This window comes from Hypomesus nipponensis, chromosome 26 (assembly GCF_054491055.1).
Source record: "Hypomesus nipponensis isolate SF chromosome 26, ASM5449105v1, whole genome shotgun sequence".
NCBI classification, from domain to species: Eukaryota; Metazoa; Chordata; class Actinopteri; order Osmeriformes; family Osmeridae; genus Hypomesus; species Hypomesus nipponensis.
In genome coordinates this window covers 6,690,532-6,708,740 of record NC_140386.1, presented here as the reverse complement: position 1 = coordinate 6,708,740, position 18,209 = coordinate 6,690,532, and the positions used below count along the sequence as shown (strand labels likewise).

Sequence of the window (18,209 nt, the reverse complement as noted above, 5' to 3'; positions counted from 1 at the left end):
ATGAGGGAGTTTGGTCACGTTTATTTTATTAGAACCGTTTCATATGAAAAGAGCTTTTCTTTTTTTTGTGGGTCGTACAGAAAGGAGGAAGTACAGCCAGGGTGTTACATCATGGTTAGTTAGAGCACTCAGTCTGGAGAGGAGGGGTACTGCAGCCCACCCAATGCCCCAGACCTCAGGGCTGGGGGAAGGTTTTTTTTTTTGGGGGGGGGGGTGTTTTTTCTGTTGCATAAGGGTCAGAATTACAGCACAACGGATATAATTAATAAGCTCACAGTTTACTTTATCCTCTGGCTTAGGGTTAAGGAGGCTAGGGTAGTCCGACACTACTGCACTCATCATCATCATCATCATCACGACCACAGGACCGTCACCACGTCACGCTTCCTCAAAACAATCGGTCACCAAGACAACCAGCGTCCCCCACAATGCACCTGTCCAGGCCGCCCCAGACGAGGAAGTCCCGTTGAGAGGCTCAAACGCTCCCGTTTCCATGGCTCCAGCGTCCGTGTGTTAGTGCATGTTCTCCGCGGAGAAAGAGAGAGAGGGCATCCCATAATACCGGGAGGCCCAGGCAGAGAGAGTTCAAGTAAGATGAGTGATATTCTACAGTTCACAGCTTCAGACGTTAACAAAAACGACGCCCGCACCACTTCCAGGACCTCCCATCGCTCACGTCTCCACGGCAACCGCCACCCTCCTCGCTCCTGGTCTCCGTGGCGACCGGAGCGTAAAGAGGCCTGTCGCATCGTTACAGGGAGAGAGAGAGAGACAAGTCTCTGGGCGGGACCGTCAACTAGTGGTTACGCCGAGTCCAGGTCTCTCATTGGTTCAGGCCAAAGTGCATGTGACCAGACTAGACATCGCTTACACACACCCCGCCTATTCTCGTAGTATAAACTTTATAAAAACACCTTAAAAACACATTCATGATGAAATAAAGAAATTGTTAATACGTAATAAGACTAGCTACATATATACACACATACATGTAGACACATTCTCCCAATTCAGATGAACACACATACATGTATATGCATCATCACATTCACAAGTTATGGATGTTCGAAGAGGCGCTGGGCTTTAGGAAAGCCCCAGGGGATTCTGGGAGTTGTAGTAGAGGGGCCAGGGTCTGAATGCCACAGGAAGGTGTCGAAAGGAGCAGACAGCCTCAATTACGGCTTCTGGTGTAGAGCTGTCACCGAAAATGTTGTTCTTTGCTGCCGTTGTTGTTGTTATTATTATTATTGTCGTTGTTGTTATTGTTGATGTTACAGCTGGTGGTCTCAGCGTCGTCTGTCCCATTAGAAGCTGCAGCGTGGTGAGAGAGCTCCCTGCTGGTGGACTGGTGGAACTGCACCACCAGCTGCTCTTTACTAATGTGAGGGTGGACAGCAGGCAGGGGAGAGGAGGGGGACAGGAGGGGGAGAGGGGGAGGGCAGGAGGGGGAGAGGGGGAGTAGGGAGAGGACAGGAGGGGGAGGGCAGGAGGGAGAGGAGGGAGGGAGAATCCTGTGTGTCTACACTGATGTGATCATGCCACATGGGATAGCAACATACATTCACATTGAACACACAAGCATCAGGCATGACAGGCAGGCAGCGCAAACATGTATGACACAGGCATGTTGGGGAACACTCTAACACAGACACACACACACACACACACACGGCCATGTCGGACGACACACACATACACACACCCACAGCGGAAGGGTCAATGGAACCACCAAGCACATCCACGATTCTGATTGGTTAGGAAGGAATGATCACGGGTGAGGTCATGGCAAGGTCACGTAAAAGGTCACGGCGAGGTCGTGGTCAGGTCACCGCAGGCAGACATTCTCACTCCAGATCGACAGCATTAGTACTCGCAGCATCTCGTAAGCGCGATGCTTGACATTGTTTAGTTCTGTCGCTACGGAAGCTGTTATAAGTTGTTACAAACTCTTTTTTAAGACTGTTTAAGACATTTTGAAGATGTTTAAAGACTGCTTAAGACTTTGTAGGGCCCCTGAGTCAAATACCCACCCACCCCATTGTGATCCATCCCAGACTTCTTTGCTGCTGTCAGGTTGTTATTGGTCAATTGTGAGAGCATGCAGACAAACATGCAACCTGCCTCTATGCTAGCCCCGCCCCCTAGCCCACCACCACCAATCAGCCGGCCACTCAGCAGCACTCAGGAACCTGTGGTCCAACAGGAGAGAGAGGACAGGAGTTACTGACCAATAGAATCATCCCTCTCTTCTCCAACCAACTATCAACATCCCTCACACACACGCATGCGCACACACACACGTACAGTGGCTTTTACACAGAAGAGACACAGCAAGCTGTAATATACTTTTTTTTCTTCATTTTACTGCCCTGTCAGAACAGGAAGTACCAGACAGCTGAATAGGAAGTTCCAGACAGCTAAACAGGAAGTACCACACAGCTAAACAGGAAGTATGAGACAGTTATGAGAGCAGGTAAAGAGAGAGGTGGAATACAATGAGGACGGCTTTCACCTCTCTCTTCTCTCTGGAATGATCTCAGTAATATCAGCAGAACAGTAAAATCATATAAAAAATAAAAATAAAAAAAAATAAAAGAATGAAGTTCCAAATCTACTGCTAAAAACAAACCAAAGATAGAGACAGTAATTAAAAACTGGATCATAATTTTACGCAGAATTACCTCAGTCAAATTATTCTTTCGTCTGTAGATCAGAAGATTCATCTTTGTGTACCTTTGCAATAGAGTCTCTCTTTCTCATTCAAACTGCTCTTACAATATCACACACACTCACTTTTGCAGTCACACACAGACACACTCTCGCTTTTACAGTTGTACGCACACACACACACTACTCGCGCACGCTTTGTTCATGCAAAGGTCCTTTTTCATGTTCTCATTTGTCCATGAGCTCACAAAGATGGAGGGAGGGAGGGAGGGAGGATGCAGGGACGGGGGAATGTCTGGATGGGGAGAGGGAGGGAGGGAGGATGGGGAGGATGGACGGGTGTCCATGCGGGGGAGGGAGGGGCGGGGTTCAGATGTACGTGACAGCACCTTTGCTGTTCTTCTCCATGGTGATCTCCAGGTAGGAGGTGGGGACGTAGCCCTCCTCGCCCCCTCGCCTGCGGGCCCGCGTCCAGCCATCGCCCTTGTCCTCCTCGATGATGTACAGCACCTCGTCCTCCAGCATCACCAGCGTGCCCTCGTTCTGACCTGCACACACACACGCACACACAAAGACGTTAGGAGACGGCACTGTCGTCGTTTGGCGCGGTCCTGGAAGGCGCGGTCGGCGGGCGCTACCGTCGAAGGAGTAGAGCGCCTTGCAGTGGCCGATCACGGGCAGGGGGTCGTCGTCGTCGAACTCGTCGTCGAACTCGTGGGCGTCGGCGTGCGGGAGGTCGGGCTGGCGGGGGCTGGGGTGGGGCGGGCCGCGCAGCTCCTGGGTGGTGTCGTCGGTGTAGCTGCCCTCGGGGCTGGTGAGGCGGTGGGGGGTCAATGAAGTAACCGCTTGGCGTCGTGAGCAGGTGTGTCCGTGTGCTTGTTTGTGAGGGTGTGTCTGTGCGTGTTACCTCTCCCGGCCTGCGGGGGCAGGGTGGGGCTCGGTGCTGGGTCGCCTGTCTCCTCTGCTGCTGTTCTTCCCCTCCACCTCCGACAGCCAGGTCTGGACGGGGGGGGGGGGGGGGGAGAGGGGGAGCAGACAGCAGGGCAGTTCAGACTAATGACCACCAGAGGGTGCTGTATGGTGAACCTGAGATGGGACGCTTCCTTCTCCGTCTATCCGTCCTAATCTCCCCTCCCCCTCCTCTCCCTTCCCCCCTCCTCCAGCCCTCTTTCCTCACCTCGTTCTTGTGGATCTCGGAGCGGAGTCTCTCCATGGTGCACATGGTCTCAGAGATCTTGGGCTGCAGGCTGATGGGGTCTCCCATCTGAGGGTTCTTCTCATACACATCCTTCATCTTGTTCAGGGCATCCCTGAGACACACACACACACGGACACGGACACACACACGGACACACACACGGGACAAAGTCAACTCCTCACTTCCGCCCTGTGTGTCCTGGTTGGGGGTCAGGGGTCGGGCGTGGTGGTTTCCGTGGGTACCTCTGGTCCAGCTCCTTCTGCAGGTCTCTGCTCAGCTCGTCGATGCGGTGTTGCAGCCTCTTCCTCCTCTGCTCCGGGGGGAGGTGAGAGAAGTCCTCCAGGGAGGGGGCCTGGGGGGCGGGGGGCTGTTAGTGATGCTGGAACAAGACTGGTGTCTGACTGGAATAAGACTGGAATAAGACTGGTGTCTGACTGGAATAAGACTGGAATAAGACTGGTGTCTGACTGGAATAAGACTGGAATAAAACTGGAATAAGACTGGTGTCTGACTGGAATAAAACTGGAATAAGACTGGAATAAGACTGGTGTCTGACTGGAATAAGACTGGTGTCTGACTGGAATAAGACTGGAATAAGACTGGTGTCTGACTGGAATAAAACTGGAATAAGACTGGTGTCTGACTGGAATAAAACTGGAATAAGACTGGAATAAGACTGGTGTCTGACTGGAATAAGACTGGAATAAGACTGGTGTCTGACTGGAACAAGACTGGAATAAGAAGAGGACTGGTGTCTGAATAAGTCTAATTGTGTAAAACTGGAATAAACCTACAGTAAGGTAGAGTAGGACCGGAGTGATGCTGGTTCAGGACTAAAGTAAATCTGGTTTAAAGGTGGAGTAGGACGGGATGAGGACTGGGTTAGACACACACACACACACACACACTTACCGTCTTTACTGACCACTGGGAGGAGAGTTAGACAGGTAAGTGTGAGAGGAGACCAACATACAGATGGTTAACGTCCGACTGTCTGTGGCAAGCTACCATGGCAACAGCACACACCACTGACACATGACCCTAGGACCTGGTTAGGTGACTGACAGTAATGCATGCGTGAACGCACAACCCCCCCCCTCCCCCTCCCACACACACACACACCACAGCAACCCCCCCCCCCCTACCACACACACACACACACACACGCACACACCACAGCAACCCCCCCCCCTCTACCACACACACACACACACACACACACACGCACACACCACACCACAGCAACCCCCCTCCCCCCCCCCAAACCTCTCCACGAACACCAACTCCGTTCCTGGAAACACCCGGGAGAACCACACACAGGTCCCACCAGAACTCAAATCTACCAGCGTGTCAGTCAAACTAACAAGAGGTCATACGGGGTCACACCAGAGGTCAGCCCCGCCCCCTCCCACCAGGGGGCCATGCAGCCTCACCACTCTCCTCAGGCCCCTGAAGGAGGGCATCCTGGCTGTGCGGATCTCTGACAGGCAGTGGGCTAGGGGGGAGGGAGAGGGGAGGCCGGGCTGGCCGGGGGGAGGGGGAGGCGAGGGGAGGGGAGACTGGGAGGGGGGTGAAGGGGGGTGTTAGGGAAGGGTCTGGAGTGGCGCTCAGAGATTCAGCCAGAGAGGCCAGACAAACACACACACACAGCCCACAGACAGTCATACACACACACACACACACACACTCGCCACAGTCTTAAGGACTCCCTCCGAAACAGGAAGCGAGCAGTGAGCCAATGGGGGGAGCAGAGCGGAGGTCGCCTCACCTTGGGCTTCTTTCCAAACAGCCAGAGCTTGTTCTTGGCCTTCCCCAGGGAGGGTCTGGGGTCCCCCTTGCCCCCTTGCTCCCCGCCGCTCCGCGGGGGGCCCAGCGTGCTGTCGGAGCCGCTGCGCTGGATGTTCTGGCTGAAGTCCTCGAAGGGGAAGTCTCCCGGGGGCTCGAAGCCCGACTTGAACGACTCCACCACGATGGCCGAGTCCTGGAACACGCACACACACGGGAGAGGAGCGTGTGGGTGGGTGGCGTGCGTTTAAGATGTGTGTGTGTGTGTGTGTACGTGCGTGTGTGTCTACCTTGCGGTGGTCCACAGCCTTGGCAGCGGAGACCATGACCTCCAGGCAGGTGGAGATGATGGGCAGGACCTTCCGCTCGACCTCGGCGAAGCTCCGGTACGTCTCCCCCAGCTTGACCGTGCGCCTCTCGTCCATGTCCTGCAAGTTCTGCCGCCGGGGGAAGCGGGAACAACCCGGGAGGGGGTCATTAGAACACGCGCCGGGGACCCCGAGCAGGTGGAACATGAAACGCTCGCAACACTCAGCTAAGAGTTGTAAATGGAGGGAACAATTTGCATAGCTGTCCTGCTATGCAAATTGTGGGGGGGGGGGGGGGAGGTTGCGGCTTTGCTGCCAATGGGAGCCTCACCTTGAAGATGAGGGGGATGGCAGAGTTGAAGTGCTTCCACTGTTCCCCGTTGAAGTTCTGGAGCTGGGCGGCGTACTCGTTCTTGCTCTCGTCCGCCATGTGGGTGCGGAGATACAGCTGGGACTTGGCCTGCGAGCGCGCACACACACACACACACACACACACACTCTGGATGAAGGCCTCTGCTACACGACTGGAACCTCATTGGCCGGGAGCGGGCTGGAGGGGGGGGGGGCGGGCGGGGCTTACTCACCTTCTCCACCTCTGATTTGGTGGCGTTGATGTCGTTGTCCAGCTTCTCGAAGCTCAGCTGGCATTTCTCCGCCTCCTTGCACTCGCGCTCAAACTTCTTCTTACTCTGGGGGGGGGGGGCAGAGGGGGGAGGAGGTTTCAGGAAGTGTAGCGTACAGGATACTGCAGGTAGAAATCGATATAACAATACCTCTACTGTTCACAAGGCAGCGACACGTCAACTACGAGTAGATCCACAGGAGAGAGAGAGAGAGAGAGAGAGAGAGAGAGAGAGAGACAGAGAGAGAGACAGAGAGAGAGACAGAGAGAGAGAGAGAGAGAGAGAGAGAGAGAGAGAGAGAGAGAGAGAGAGAGAGAGACACAGAGAGAGAGAGAGAGAGAGAGACAGAGAGAGAGAGAGAGAGAGAGAGAGAGAGAGAGAGAGAGAGAGAGAGAGAGAGAGAGACAGAGAGAGAGAGAGAGAGAGAGAGAGAGAGAGAGAGAGAGAGAGAGAGAGAGAGAGACACAGAGAGAGAGAGAGAGAGAGAGACAGAGAGAGAGAGAGAGAGAGAGAGAGAGAGAGAGAGAGAGAGAGAGAGAGAGAGAGAGAGACACAGAGAGAGAGACAGAGAGAGAGAGAGAGAGAGAGAGAGAGAGAGAGGAGGCAGAGGGGGAGAGAGAAACATCCTTCCTTCCTGCTACAACATCTGGCATCTATTAGCAGAGCCAGCAACATAGGGAATAGTCACACAGAAATGTGAATACCAAACCCTTTACAACACCACAACACTGAACCCCGCTAGATCACCAACAACAGCTACCTTAACAGTCCAACACCGCAGCCCTTCACCAGGGAGAGTGTGGGGCGTGTGTGTGTATGTGTCTGTGTGTGTGTGTGTCCCAGCAGGACAGGGCGTCTGCTGGGAAGAGGCAAGCAGGACTCGGCAGGAAGTGAATCCTCCTCGTGTCACCCGCTCCCCCGCCCCCTCTCTCTCTCTCCCTCCCTGGCCATGCTTGTCCTTCTGTCTCCCTCCACTGCTCTTCCTCCTTTATTCTGTCCATGCTCTACTTCCCTCTCTCTCTCCCTCCCTCCCTCCCCCGCCCCCCTCCCTCCCTCCCTACTTACGTTGTCCATCTGCTTCCAGCACTGGTCCAGATACTGCTGGGCCTTTCTGCCCTCCTGCAGATGCTGCTCTCACACACACACACAAACACAGATTCACATCGATAAATGTATACTCGACTCCGAAAACCCCCTCCCCCCCCAAAAAAAAATAAAAATCCTGTAAGTGTGAATGTCTGTGTGTGTGTGTGTATACTGCGTGGGCGAGGGCGGGGGCGAGGGCGGACTGACGTGCTTGCGCTCGGCCTTCAGGTCCTGGCTGTAGCGGAGCAGCTCCCCGTACACCTTGAGCCCCATGTCCTCGGCCACCACCTCCCGCTGGCCCGCGTAGTCATTCAGCTCATTCAGGATGGAGTAGAACGACACGCACGACGAGAACCTGCAACGCAGCCACACGGAACCTTGTAGAACCCCCCCCCCCGACGCAGGACGCGGCGGAGGGGGGGCTGTGGCGCACGCACACGGGGTCGCGCGCACACTCACCTGGGTTCCTCGTCTTTGGAGCGCTTGGGGCAGTACTTCTTCACCAGGTTCCTGAGGAGGAGGAGAGGAAGAGGAAGGAGGGGTGCGCGTGTGAATGTAGGTCAGAAATAAGCCTGGAAGTTACGACAGTATGACTGGAGGAGACCCCTTCCACTTCCTGTTGAGTCATCAACGTCCTGTTGAATCATTAACCACTGACCCTCCCCCCCCCCCCACACTCACACACACGTTAATATAATAAAGTCAAGTAAAGTGAGAAATCAAGCGTAAATGATTCCCCACAGTGGCGCGCGTGTGTGTTTGTGTGTGTGTGTGAGACTAGGATCATGGTGACTAAATCATCCCCAGTTTGAAAGGTTAGTCATCGCCTTGTCAACACACACTGTGTCTCTCTGTCTCTCGGTTCACGGAGACCGTTATCTATGTTCTAGTGAACAATTCATCCCCACTCAGGCCTGTGTGTGTGTTGCTAGGGACCGCGTGTGAGGTATGTATGTCGCTGAGCGGTGTGTGTATCAGCAGTGATTCAGGGCTCCGGTGTGTGTGTGTGTGTGTTTGCGTTGCAGCAGTGATACAGGGTTAAGGTGTGTGTTTGCGGGTGTGTGTGTGTGTGTGTGTGTGTGTGTGTAGCAGCAGTGATTCGGGGCTCATTGAGATTCTGAGGAGAGGAGGGGATGGGGTCTGGAACAGGGCTGTAACTAGGCAACACCCCCCTGGCATCCGAGACAGGGAGGGGTGTGTGTCCTGTTTGAGGGAGGTGCAAGGGGGGGTGAGGGGGGGGGGGGGCGAGGAGATGAAGGTACTGCCTGGAGGAGGGTGGATGTACGGGGAGGGGAGGAAGGGAGGGGGAGGAGTCTAGCGGGTAGCCTGCGGTGGAGGAGCGCGTCTCTGGAGCCTCACCTGAGCTGCTTGGCGTAGGTCTGCTCAATCTCCAGCCGCTCCTTGACAAACTTGGCATAGCGCTCCAGGAAGTCAATCCCCCACTGGGTGTGTTTGTCAAGGTTATCAAACTGGTCCTGAGGAGGGAGACGGAGGCAGGAGAGAAGGGGAGGGGAGGGGAGAGAGGGAGGGAAGGGAGAGGGAGGGGGGGAGGGAGGGAGGGAGGGGAGGAGGGAGAGAGGGAGGGAGGGGAGGAGGGAGAGAAGGGGAGGGAGGGGAGAGAGGGAGGGAAGGGAGAGGGAGGGGGGAGGGAGGGAGGGAGGGGAGGAGGGAGAGAGGGAGGGAGGGGAGGAGGGAGAGAAGGGGAGGGAGGGGAGAGAGGGAGGGAAGGGAGAGGGAGGGGGGAGGGAGGGAGGGAGGGGAGGAGGGAGAGAAGGGGAGGGAGGGAGGTAGGGGAGGAGGGAGAGAAGAGGAGGGAGAGAGGGAGGGAGGGAGGGAAGGGGAGGGGGGAGGGAGGGAGGGAGGGAGGGGAGGAGGGGAGGGGAGAGAGGGAGGGAAAGGAGAGGGAGGGGGGAGGGAGGGAGGGAGGGGAGGGGAGGGGGAGGGAGAGTGGGAAGAAGCAGAGCAGAAGATTTAATCCAGAGTGATAAACAATGTTATGCGTGTGTGTGTGTGACGATTCGGTGGAGTCAAACAGTGCATTCTCATCCTAGACAGGTACAACTCATGCTCGCTCGCTCTCCCTCTCTCTGCAACAGCTGCAGTGTGTGTCTGTGTGTGTGCGTCTGCACGCTTGTGTTTAATGTGTGAGGATCTGGGAGTAGGGTATGTTGTAGGATGTGCGAGGGTGTATGTGTGTATGGGTCTGTGTGTGTGCCAACGTGTACACACGTGTGTGTGTGTGTGTGTGTGTGTGTGTCAGCACCACTCGACTCAGCATCGCAGGGGCCTCAGACTGCAGCCCTGCAGCAGAATGTCTCTGCTCAACTGGAAAAACACTGCTGGTGCCTGTCTGCCAGACGAGCTCTCTCTCTCTCTCTCTCTCTCTCTCTCTCTCTCTCTCTCTCTCACACACACACCGTACACACACACACACACACACACCGTACACACACAAGCACGCACAGTTCCTCTTTAATCAGAGTGAGAGTACAGGGAGAAGAGCAGAATAAACATCCCTGTACAAGACCAGCCTGGCCAAAGACCACAAAGACCAGCCTGACCAGAGAGGAGCAGGCAGGTTAGAGAGACCAGCCTGACCAGAGAAGAGCAGGCAGGTTACAGAGACCAGTCTGACCAGAGAGGAGCAGGCAGGTTAGAGACCAGCCTGACCAGACAGGAGCAGGCAGGTTGGAGAGACCAGCCTGACCAGAGAGGAGCAGGCAGGTTAGAGAGACCAGCCTGACCAGACAGGAGCAGGCAGGTTAGACAGACCAGTCTGACCAGAGAGGAGCAGGCAGGTTAGAGAGACCAGCCTGACCAGAGAGGAGCAGGCAGGTTAGAGAGACCAGCCTGACCAGACAGGAGCAGGCAGGTTAGAGAGACCAGTCTGACCAGAGAGGAGCAGGCAGGTTAGAGAGACCAGTCTGACCAGAGAGGAGCAGGCAGGTTAGAGAGACCAGCCTGACCAGAGAGGAGCAGGCAGGTTACAGAGACCAGTCTGACCAGAGAGGAGCAGGCAGGTTAGAGACCAGCCTGACCAGACAGGAGCAGGCAGGTTAGAGAGACCAGTCTGACCAGAGAGGAGCAGGCAGGTTAGAGAGACCAGCCTGACCAGAGAGGAGCAGGCAGGTTACAGAGACCAGTCTGACCAGAGAGGAGCAGGCAGGTTACAGAGACCAGTCTGACCAGACAGGAGCAGGCAGGTTAGAGAGACCAGTCTGACCAGAGAGGAGCAGGCAGGTTAGAGAGACCAGTCTGACCAGAGAGGAGCAGGCAGGTTAGAGAGACCAGTCTGACCAGAGAGGAGCAGGCAGGTTACAGAGACCAGTCTGACCAGAGAGGAGCAGGCAGGTTAGAGAGACCAGTCTGACCAGAGAGGAGCAGGCAGGTTAGACAGACCAGTCTGACCAGAGAGGAGCAGGCAGGTTAGAGACCCCAGCCTGACCAGACAGGAGCAGGCAGGTTAAACAGACCAGCCTGACCAGAGAGGAGCAGGCAGGTTAGAGAGACCCCAGCCTGACCAGAGAAGAGCAGGCAGGTTAGAGAAACCAGCCTGACCAGAGAGGAGCAGGCAGGTTAGAGAGACCAGTCTGACCAGAGAGGAGCAGGCAGGTTAGAGAGACCAGCCTGACCAGAGAGGAGCAGGCAGGTTAGAGAGACCAGCCTGACCAGAGAGGAGCAGGCAGGTTAGAGAGACCAGCCTGGCCAGAGTCACAGTCTGGCTCTCTTACTTGCTTTACAGCCTGCACAAGAACAGTGTCAACAGACAAACACACTGATGACACACACTGATAACACACACACACACAAAAACACACACACACACAGGAGAAGGCGCATGTGTGACAACAATCAGGGTACAACATGGACTTAGTCAATTCCGTTTTGGCAACAGAAGATATTACAAAACAACCAAACAGTTAACACCTTGCTGTCATATTGCTAGAGGTCAAACCAGGTCCAGACCAGACCATGCCAGACCAGCCCAGACCATGCCAGACCAGCTCAGACCATGCCAGACCATGCCAGCCCAGACCATGCCAGACCATATCATGTCAGCCCAGTCCATGCCAGCCCAGTCCATGCCAGCCCAGACCATGCCAGCCCAGACCATGCCAGCCCAGACCATGCCAGCCCAGACCATGCCAGACCATGCCAGCCCAGACCATGCCAGCCCATGCCAGCCCAGACCATGCCAGATCATACCAGCCCAATCCATGCCAGCCCAGACCATGCCAGCCCAGACCATGCCAGCCCAGACCATGCCAGACCATGCCAGCCCAGACCATGCCAGACAACACCCATATGCATGTATCGGTGTCCATTCTTCTGCGTAAGCTCCTTCATCCATTTGATCTCTGGCCTTGCCAAACCATAACAGACCAGGTCAGGCAATGTTCTTCTCTGGATCACAAACATCCTGCTAAACAATCATGACAGGAAGTGATGTCACAGCTGGGACAATCATGGGAACAATAACAGATTACTGGTTCCTTCAGGTCTGCCCCCACACACACACACACACACAATACCAACACACACAATACCAAACACACACATAAACAAAACCACACACACAAATTAGAACAACGCATCTTAGACAGCAACAATGCTAAGCTTAACGTCATCAATCTGCACATTACTCTTACGATAATCTTCTGTTTAGTATAGGCTCTAAAACACATGCACACACAAACATTAAAACCCTACCACACACTGCGACAGAAACATACCCCCCCCCCCCCCACACACACACACACACACACACACACCCCCATACACAGCAGAGTGGGAGCAGGCTACTGAAGAGGCTGGCTGCATTCCACTGAGACAGACCAGGCCTGCTTCTACATCGCTGTGCTGGGACAATAGACTCATTACCCTCTGCTGTTAGAGGGTCTGGCACAGACACACACACACACACACACACAGCTCCAGAGAGGGGCAGAGACATTGAGAGGGTGGAAAATGTCACCCTGTCAAAACTACTACCATCATTCAGAAGGTCCTCCAGGCTCTGTGTGTCTGTGTTTTTTGTTTTACACTGCCATCCACACCCAGAAGAAGAAATGAAAACAGGATCCGGGTGAATATGTTTGGCCTTGGTGGTAACAAGGGGTGCGTACGTGCGTGTTTTTGTTTGTTTGGGGGCTGAGGGCCCCAGTCTGCAACTCATGAATTATACAGAAGGCTGAATACCACGGAATTTAAAGCGAGGCGGGGGGTAAGAGTAGAAAGACACCAGGGAGAGAGAGTGAGCTAGCAGAGAGAGAGACCAGGGAGAGAGAGAGAAAGCCGTAGAATGAGAGCAGAGCTGGAACTCGACCGATGACATCATAATGAGGGCGCATAGGAAGACAGGAAGCAACTCGAACCACCCATGGGACTTCCTGGTCCTAGGACCATGTGACTGGGCCATGTGACTGGGCCATGCGACCTGGCATCCAAACTGTTTTTTACAGACAAACAGGTAAACAGACAGACTTCCTGTTCCCTGATGACTGAATGGCACCGTAGCTGAAACACAGTCCTTCATCGACCCAAACGCTACGGCGCGCACGCACGCACCCAATCCGCATTGTCTCCCTATCCATCACCAACGGGACGGTCTCCATGGATCACATGAGGGAGCATTTAGGCGAATGTGTGTGTGTGCGTGTAAGAAAGAGGCAGTTGTGTTCACCCTGCAACTCTCATGGTCATGTGTTAAATGGTACATACCCTGAAGCATCCCATCATGGGACCCTAACCCCCCCCCCCCTAACCGCCCCCTCCCCCCACACGCACAGCAACAGTCTAGTCATTCCAGCTCTTACTCAGCACTTTGAGGAAACAGTGACCAAGGGCAGAGGAGACAAGGCCGGGATAGAGACCCACCCATGGACGCAGCCTCGCATTGGCAACCTGCAACCATGACGACCGGCTGGCCACACCCCTGGATACAGGTCTGAGCTCTGCGCAAAACAGACAGGTTCGGTTTCACCCCACCAGAACTGCTCTCTGATTGGCTGGCTCCCTCTCTTGGCTCGGCCTTCCTAGCCGGCACTACTTGTCCTACAGCTTTCTTGCACAGAGCCAGAGTGAGCAAACGAGAGATAGAGGGATGGAAAAAGACAGAAGGGGAGAAAGGGAGGAGTAATAAGAGAGGGAGAAAGGGAGGGGGTGGGGAGGGAGGGAGGGAGGGGGTGGGGAGGGAGGGAGGACAGAGATTGGCTGACTCCTCAGTGAGGGATGAGAAGCAGAGACCAAGCCTGAGCAGGCCTGTGTAAAGGCTAGCTGGCTGGATACCTGTCTGTCTGCAGGATACAGGATGACACACAGACCTGTCTGTCTGCAGGATACAGGATGACACACAGACCTGTCTGTCTGCAGGAAACAGGATGACACACAGACCTGTCTGTCTGCAGGAAACAGGATGACACACAGACCTGTCTGTCTGCAGGAAACAGGATGACACACAGACCTGTCTGTCTGCAGGAAACAGGATGACACACAGACCTGTCTGTCTGCAGGATACAGGATGACACACAGACCTGTCTGTCTGCAGGAAACAGGATGACACACAGACCTGTCTGTCTGCAGGATACAGGATGACACACAGACCTGTCTGTCTGCAGGATACAGGATGACACACAGACCTGTCTGTCTGCAGGATACAGGATGACACACAGACCTGTCTGTCTGCAGGATACAGGATGACACACAAAAGAGAGAGAGAAGGAAGGTGTGTGTGTCAGTCTGCCAGCAGGAGTGTAAACAACATGCAAACAAATGTCCTCAGACCTCAGTTCCCCCATGTTTTTGGTCAACCTGAGCTAGGAGTGTCTGTGGTCCAGGTAAGCTAGGAGTGTCTGTGATCCAGGTGAGCTAGGAGTGTCTGTGGTCCAGGTGAGCTAGGAGTGTCTGTGGTCCAGGTAAGCTAGGAGTGTCTGTGATCCAGGTGAGCTAGGAGTGTCTGTGGTCCAGGTGAGCTAGGAGTGTCTGTGGTCCAGGTGAGCTAGGAGTGTCTGTGGTCCAGGTGAGCTAGGAGTGTCTGTGGTCCAGGTGAGCTAGGAGTGTCTGTGGTCCAGGTGAGCTAGGAGTGTCTGTGGTCCAGGTGAGCTAGGAGTGTCTGTGGTCCAGGTGAGCTAGGAGTGTCTGTGGTCCAGGTGAGCTAGGAGTGTCTGTGATCCTGGTGAGCTAGGAGTGTCTGTGATCCTGGTGAGCTAGGAGTGTCTGTGGTCCAGGTGAGCTAGGAGTGTCTGTGGTCCAGGTGAGCTAGGAGTGTCTGTGTCTGCTTGTTTCTGTGTGTGCTCTCCTCCTGTCATATGCTATAACGTACAAAATGAGAAAGGAGCTCTGGTTCCACACTGCCCGCCCGTCTGTCTTTCCACCTTTCTGTCTGAGAATGGAATAGAGGGTGAGAGCTGTAACCAGCCTCTGGCATAAGTTGTGTGTGTGTGTGTGTGTGTGTGTGCGTCTGTCACCTATAAGAAGTGACAGCTTAAAGCCATTCCTCCTGTGGCGTGGCGTGAGCCTCGAGGAGGCCGCCTCCCCCTTCCTGTCAGCGCCTTTGTTCCTGCTGTCCCAGCCAATCAGAGCTGAGGAGCGCTTGCGAGGCAGCGAGGCTTTGAAGCAGAAAGCTGTGAAAGAGGAGGCCCGGTCTGAGTCTGGGGTCTGCAGCCGGCCTCTCCCTCGTTCACTCACAGCACTAGCTACGCTAGCTGGGTTATACTGTGCTAGCGATGGTGTTGGTGTGTGCTGGACTGGTGTTGGGTTGGTGTGTTGCTTTACTGTTAGGGTGTTGGGCTGGATTTGTTTGATTTGTGCTCTCAGACAGTCCTGTCAGGGGAGGAGCTGACCTACCTGCACTATGCCTCACTGCAGTGTGTGACCAGTTTATACTACACACACGCTGCTGTTTAGAGCCTAGTCATAAGACAAGTCTTTTTGTGTGTGTCTGTGTGTGTGAGTGCATGTGTGTCTCCGCGTGTGTGTGTGTGTGTGTGTGAGGGTGTGTGTGAAGGTGTGTGTGTGCTGGGTGACGAGGGGCTGTCTCATAATCTCTTCCAGTTAATCATTAATCTGAAGTGTAGGTTCACGTGTGTTAAAGGCTGAGCAAACACTACAGAGCTGAGACAAGGATAGGAGAGTAGGAGAGGAGACTAGGAGAGGAGACTAGGAGAGGAGACTGGGACAGGAGACAAGGAAAGGAAACTATGAGAGGAGACTAGGACAAGAGACTAGGACAGGAAACTATGAGAGGAGACTAGGACAAGAGACTAGGACAGGAAACTATGAGAGGGGAGGAGACAAGGAGATGAGACGAAGAGAGGAAACAAGCACAGGAAATTTGGACAGGAGAGGAGGACTAGGAGAGGAGACTAGGACAGGAAATTAGGACAGGAGAGTAGGAGAGAAGGCAGGATGGGAACCATAATGCAGATGAGTCAGGGGGGAGAGGGGACTGAGTGGGGTGGGGACGGACGGACGGACAGACAGACAGACAACATACATGTATAAGGGTGCACCCACAGGAAGCAGAGAGCAGCTGTGTTGTGGGTCTGTCAGACTGAAGGAATGAGCTTAAGGAGCCACACAGCGACAACACCTCCAATCTGTGACACAACACTCAAATATTACACATGACCTCAAGCGCACGCACACACACACACACACACTCACACCTCCCTCATGTCTCCAGGCAGCTAAACTAGCACAAGACTATTCCTCCTCATCCTCACCCCCCTCACTGTCCTGGTACAACAACACACCCTAATTAAAGAAGACATCCACCCACACACGCTTCCGTTGCGTGACAGAGTTGGGACAGATTTGTTGCTCTAATTAATACATCAGACTGGCCTCGTTTGACCACCTCCAGCTTCCTCACCTTCTCCCCACACCTCACTGTCTGTCTGCCTGTCTGTCTGTCTGTTTTATCTGTCTGTCTTCCTGTCTACCCTTCTGTCCTGTCTACCTGTCGATGTGCTGGATTGCCTGTGTCTCTCCTATCTCTCTGCCTATCAGTCCAACTAATCAGCTGGTTTAACCTGTCCCTTGACAGGTCAGTGATGTATATGTATCTCTACTACAGTACAGTATCTACAGCTGCCATGTAGGTTACCTGGTACAGAGCCAGAGTCTATCTTCCAGTCTGTCTGTCTGTCTAGTAGAGCGTTGACATCATAGCGCTGTCTGCGTTCTAGCACACTGGCAACCCCCGCTAAATAGAATGACTTCATTCTAACAAAAAAAACTATATTGATCCACCATCCACACAATCGCGAATCGTGTTTCCAATGAGTAGAATATAGCTCATATCTACATACAAAAGATTTTATTTTATAAAAAAAAAAAAAAGTTTTTCTTCAAACGTAAGGGCCTGCATCCGCCACCAGACCCCGCCGGTTGCTGGTCGGTAATCACCGGGAACGCCAGACTAAGAGTCAACAACCTGACAAAGACGGTTCCTAGAAAAGCCCCACGTACACTACCGTCTGTTCCTCCACCGCCTAACGACTGGGAACCAAACAACCGCATTGGAAGCAGTTTCTATGAATTATCAACTGACAGCATTACAATTGTACGAGATCTGACAAGTCAAGTTTATTAACGTGCACTTGCATTGTTCTTACAAGGCGAGCCGTGAGCTGTACGGTATCTCTACCGGTGTCCCTGCTCCTCGCGCCCCTATCTGGATTGGGGGAGAACTAAGGAACAGGGCGTGTGACCGTATCCAGTCAACCGTCCTACCAAGCGACTACTCTTAAAAATAATAATTGTTCTCAACAACCGTCACACACAACTCAGATTTTAAAAAAACATTGATTTTGCTCTGAGAAGCGCTAGTTATCAGTATGGTCTCATATTTCTTGTCTGTCTGCTCTGACTTCTCTATTGTTTAGCGTCTCTATGGTAAAGGTGCATGTCGGGATTAGCTTGCTTGGCTAACTAGCTCCCTATTTTACACAATGCTGGCTAGGTAACCAAGTACCTTCCAAGTACCAATCCTGTTTTTCGGACAAGTAGTAAAAAACAGTTCACCGTAAAAGAAAGGAGATTATTTGACGTACCCAAAGCTCCGTTCCCCAACTCATCTCGTATTCCACATAGACCCCAAAACCCAAATTCTGTCAGCGTCTTATCCGCTCCAACTCGCCAAGGGTGCGTTCCCAATTCTGTGGCGTCGGTGTAGAGTACACTCCTTGGCTCTGCTCGCGCTACCCGTTCCCTCCTGATTCGGGGTTTTGAGAGGAAGTGCAGAGTTAGCAGGGCAGAGAGCACGCAGAGAAACTGAATCTTCGGACAAATGAAACGAATACCTCAGTATTAAAGCGACGACTGAGGAGAAGGAGTCATAGTTGCGTGAATCATAAAGTTGGGTTGTTGTGTGCAAAGTTCGTTTTTAGCATTCATAAGACAGGCTACTCTAATCACGCTGTGTTGAGAGTTGTTGCTCTAAGTGTATAACGTCACCAGGCATCTAAAGCAAAGGACAGTTTTTCCACTGCTGTAGACATTACGTGTGTAAGGCTCTTAATACAACAGGGGCCCTAATCT

At 53.6% G+C, this 18,209-nt stretch overlaps 1 protein-coding gene across 2 annotated transcripts; it reads right to left on the bottom strand.

Annotated features, from left to right (window-relative positions):
* Window position 1: 1 nt before the first annotated feature.
* On the bottom strand, window positions 2–18,119 carry fnbp1l (formin binding protein 1-like). 2 transcript variants are annotated; one of them, XM_084693035.1, is made up of 16 exons: window positions 17,972–18,119; window positions 17,723–17,883; window positions 9,027–9,142; window positions 8,127–8,177; window positions 7,875–8,022; window positions 7,647–7,709; window positions 6,543–6,647; window positions 6,290–6,418; window positions 5,941–6,087; window positions 5,634–5,846; window positions 4,108–4,217; window positions 3,845–3,977; window positions 3,575–3,666; window positions 3,306–3,478; window positions 3,057–3,215; window positions 2–2,189 (listed from the first exon to the last, which is right to left on the bottom strand). In XM_084693035.1, exons 2-16 carry the CDS (start codon window positions 17,744–17,746, stop codon window positions 2,182–2,184), a joined length of 1,671 nt encoding a protein of 556 aa, XP_084549161.1. In that variant the 5' UTR covers window positions 17,747–17,883; window positions 17,972–18,119; the 3' UTR covers window positions 2–2,181. The 2 variants fall into 2 exon arrangements, with proteins under 2 accessions (XP_084549161.1, XP_084549160.1); XM_084693034.1 differs by having other exon boundaries at window positions 2–3,215.
* Window positions 18,120–18,209: the final 90 nt, after the last annotated feature.

Excerpts from the sequence above, each read along its gene's own strand:
- fnbp1l (XM_084693034.1), bottom strand. The coding sequence starts at position 17,746 with ATGAGTTGGGGAACGGAGCTTTGG. Across the intron at positions 8,023-8,126 it reads TCCAAAGACGAGGAACCCAG|GTTCTCGTCGTGCGTGTCGT; the intron begins GTGAGTGTGCGC and ends GCTGCGTTGCAG. Across the intron at positions 3,667-3,844 it reads CCGAGATCCACAAGAACGAG|ACCTGGCTGTCGGAGGTGGA; the intron begins GTGAGGAAAGAG and ends CCCCCCGTCCAG.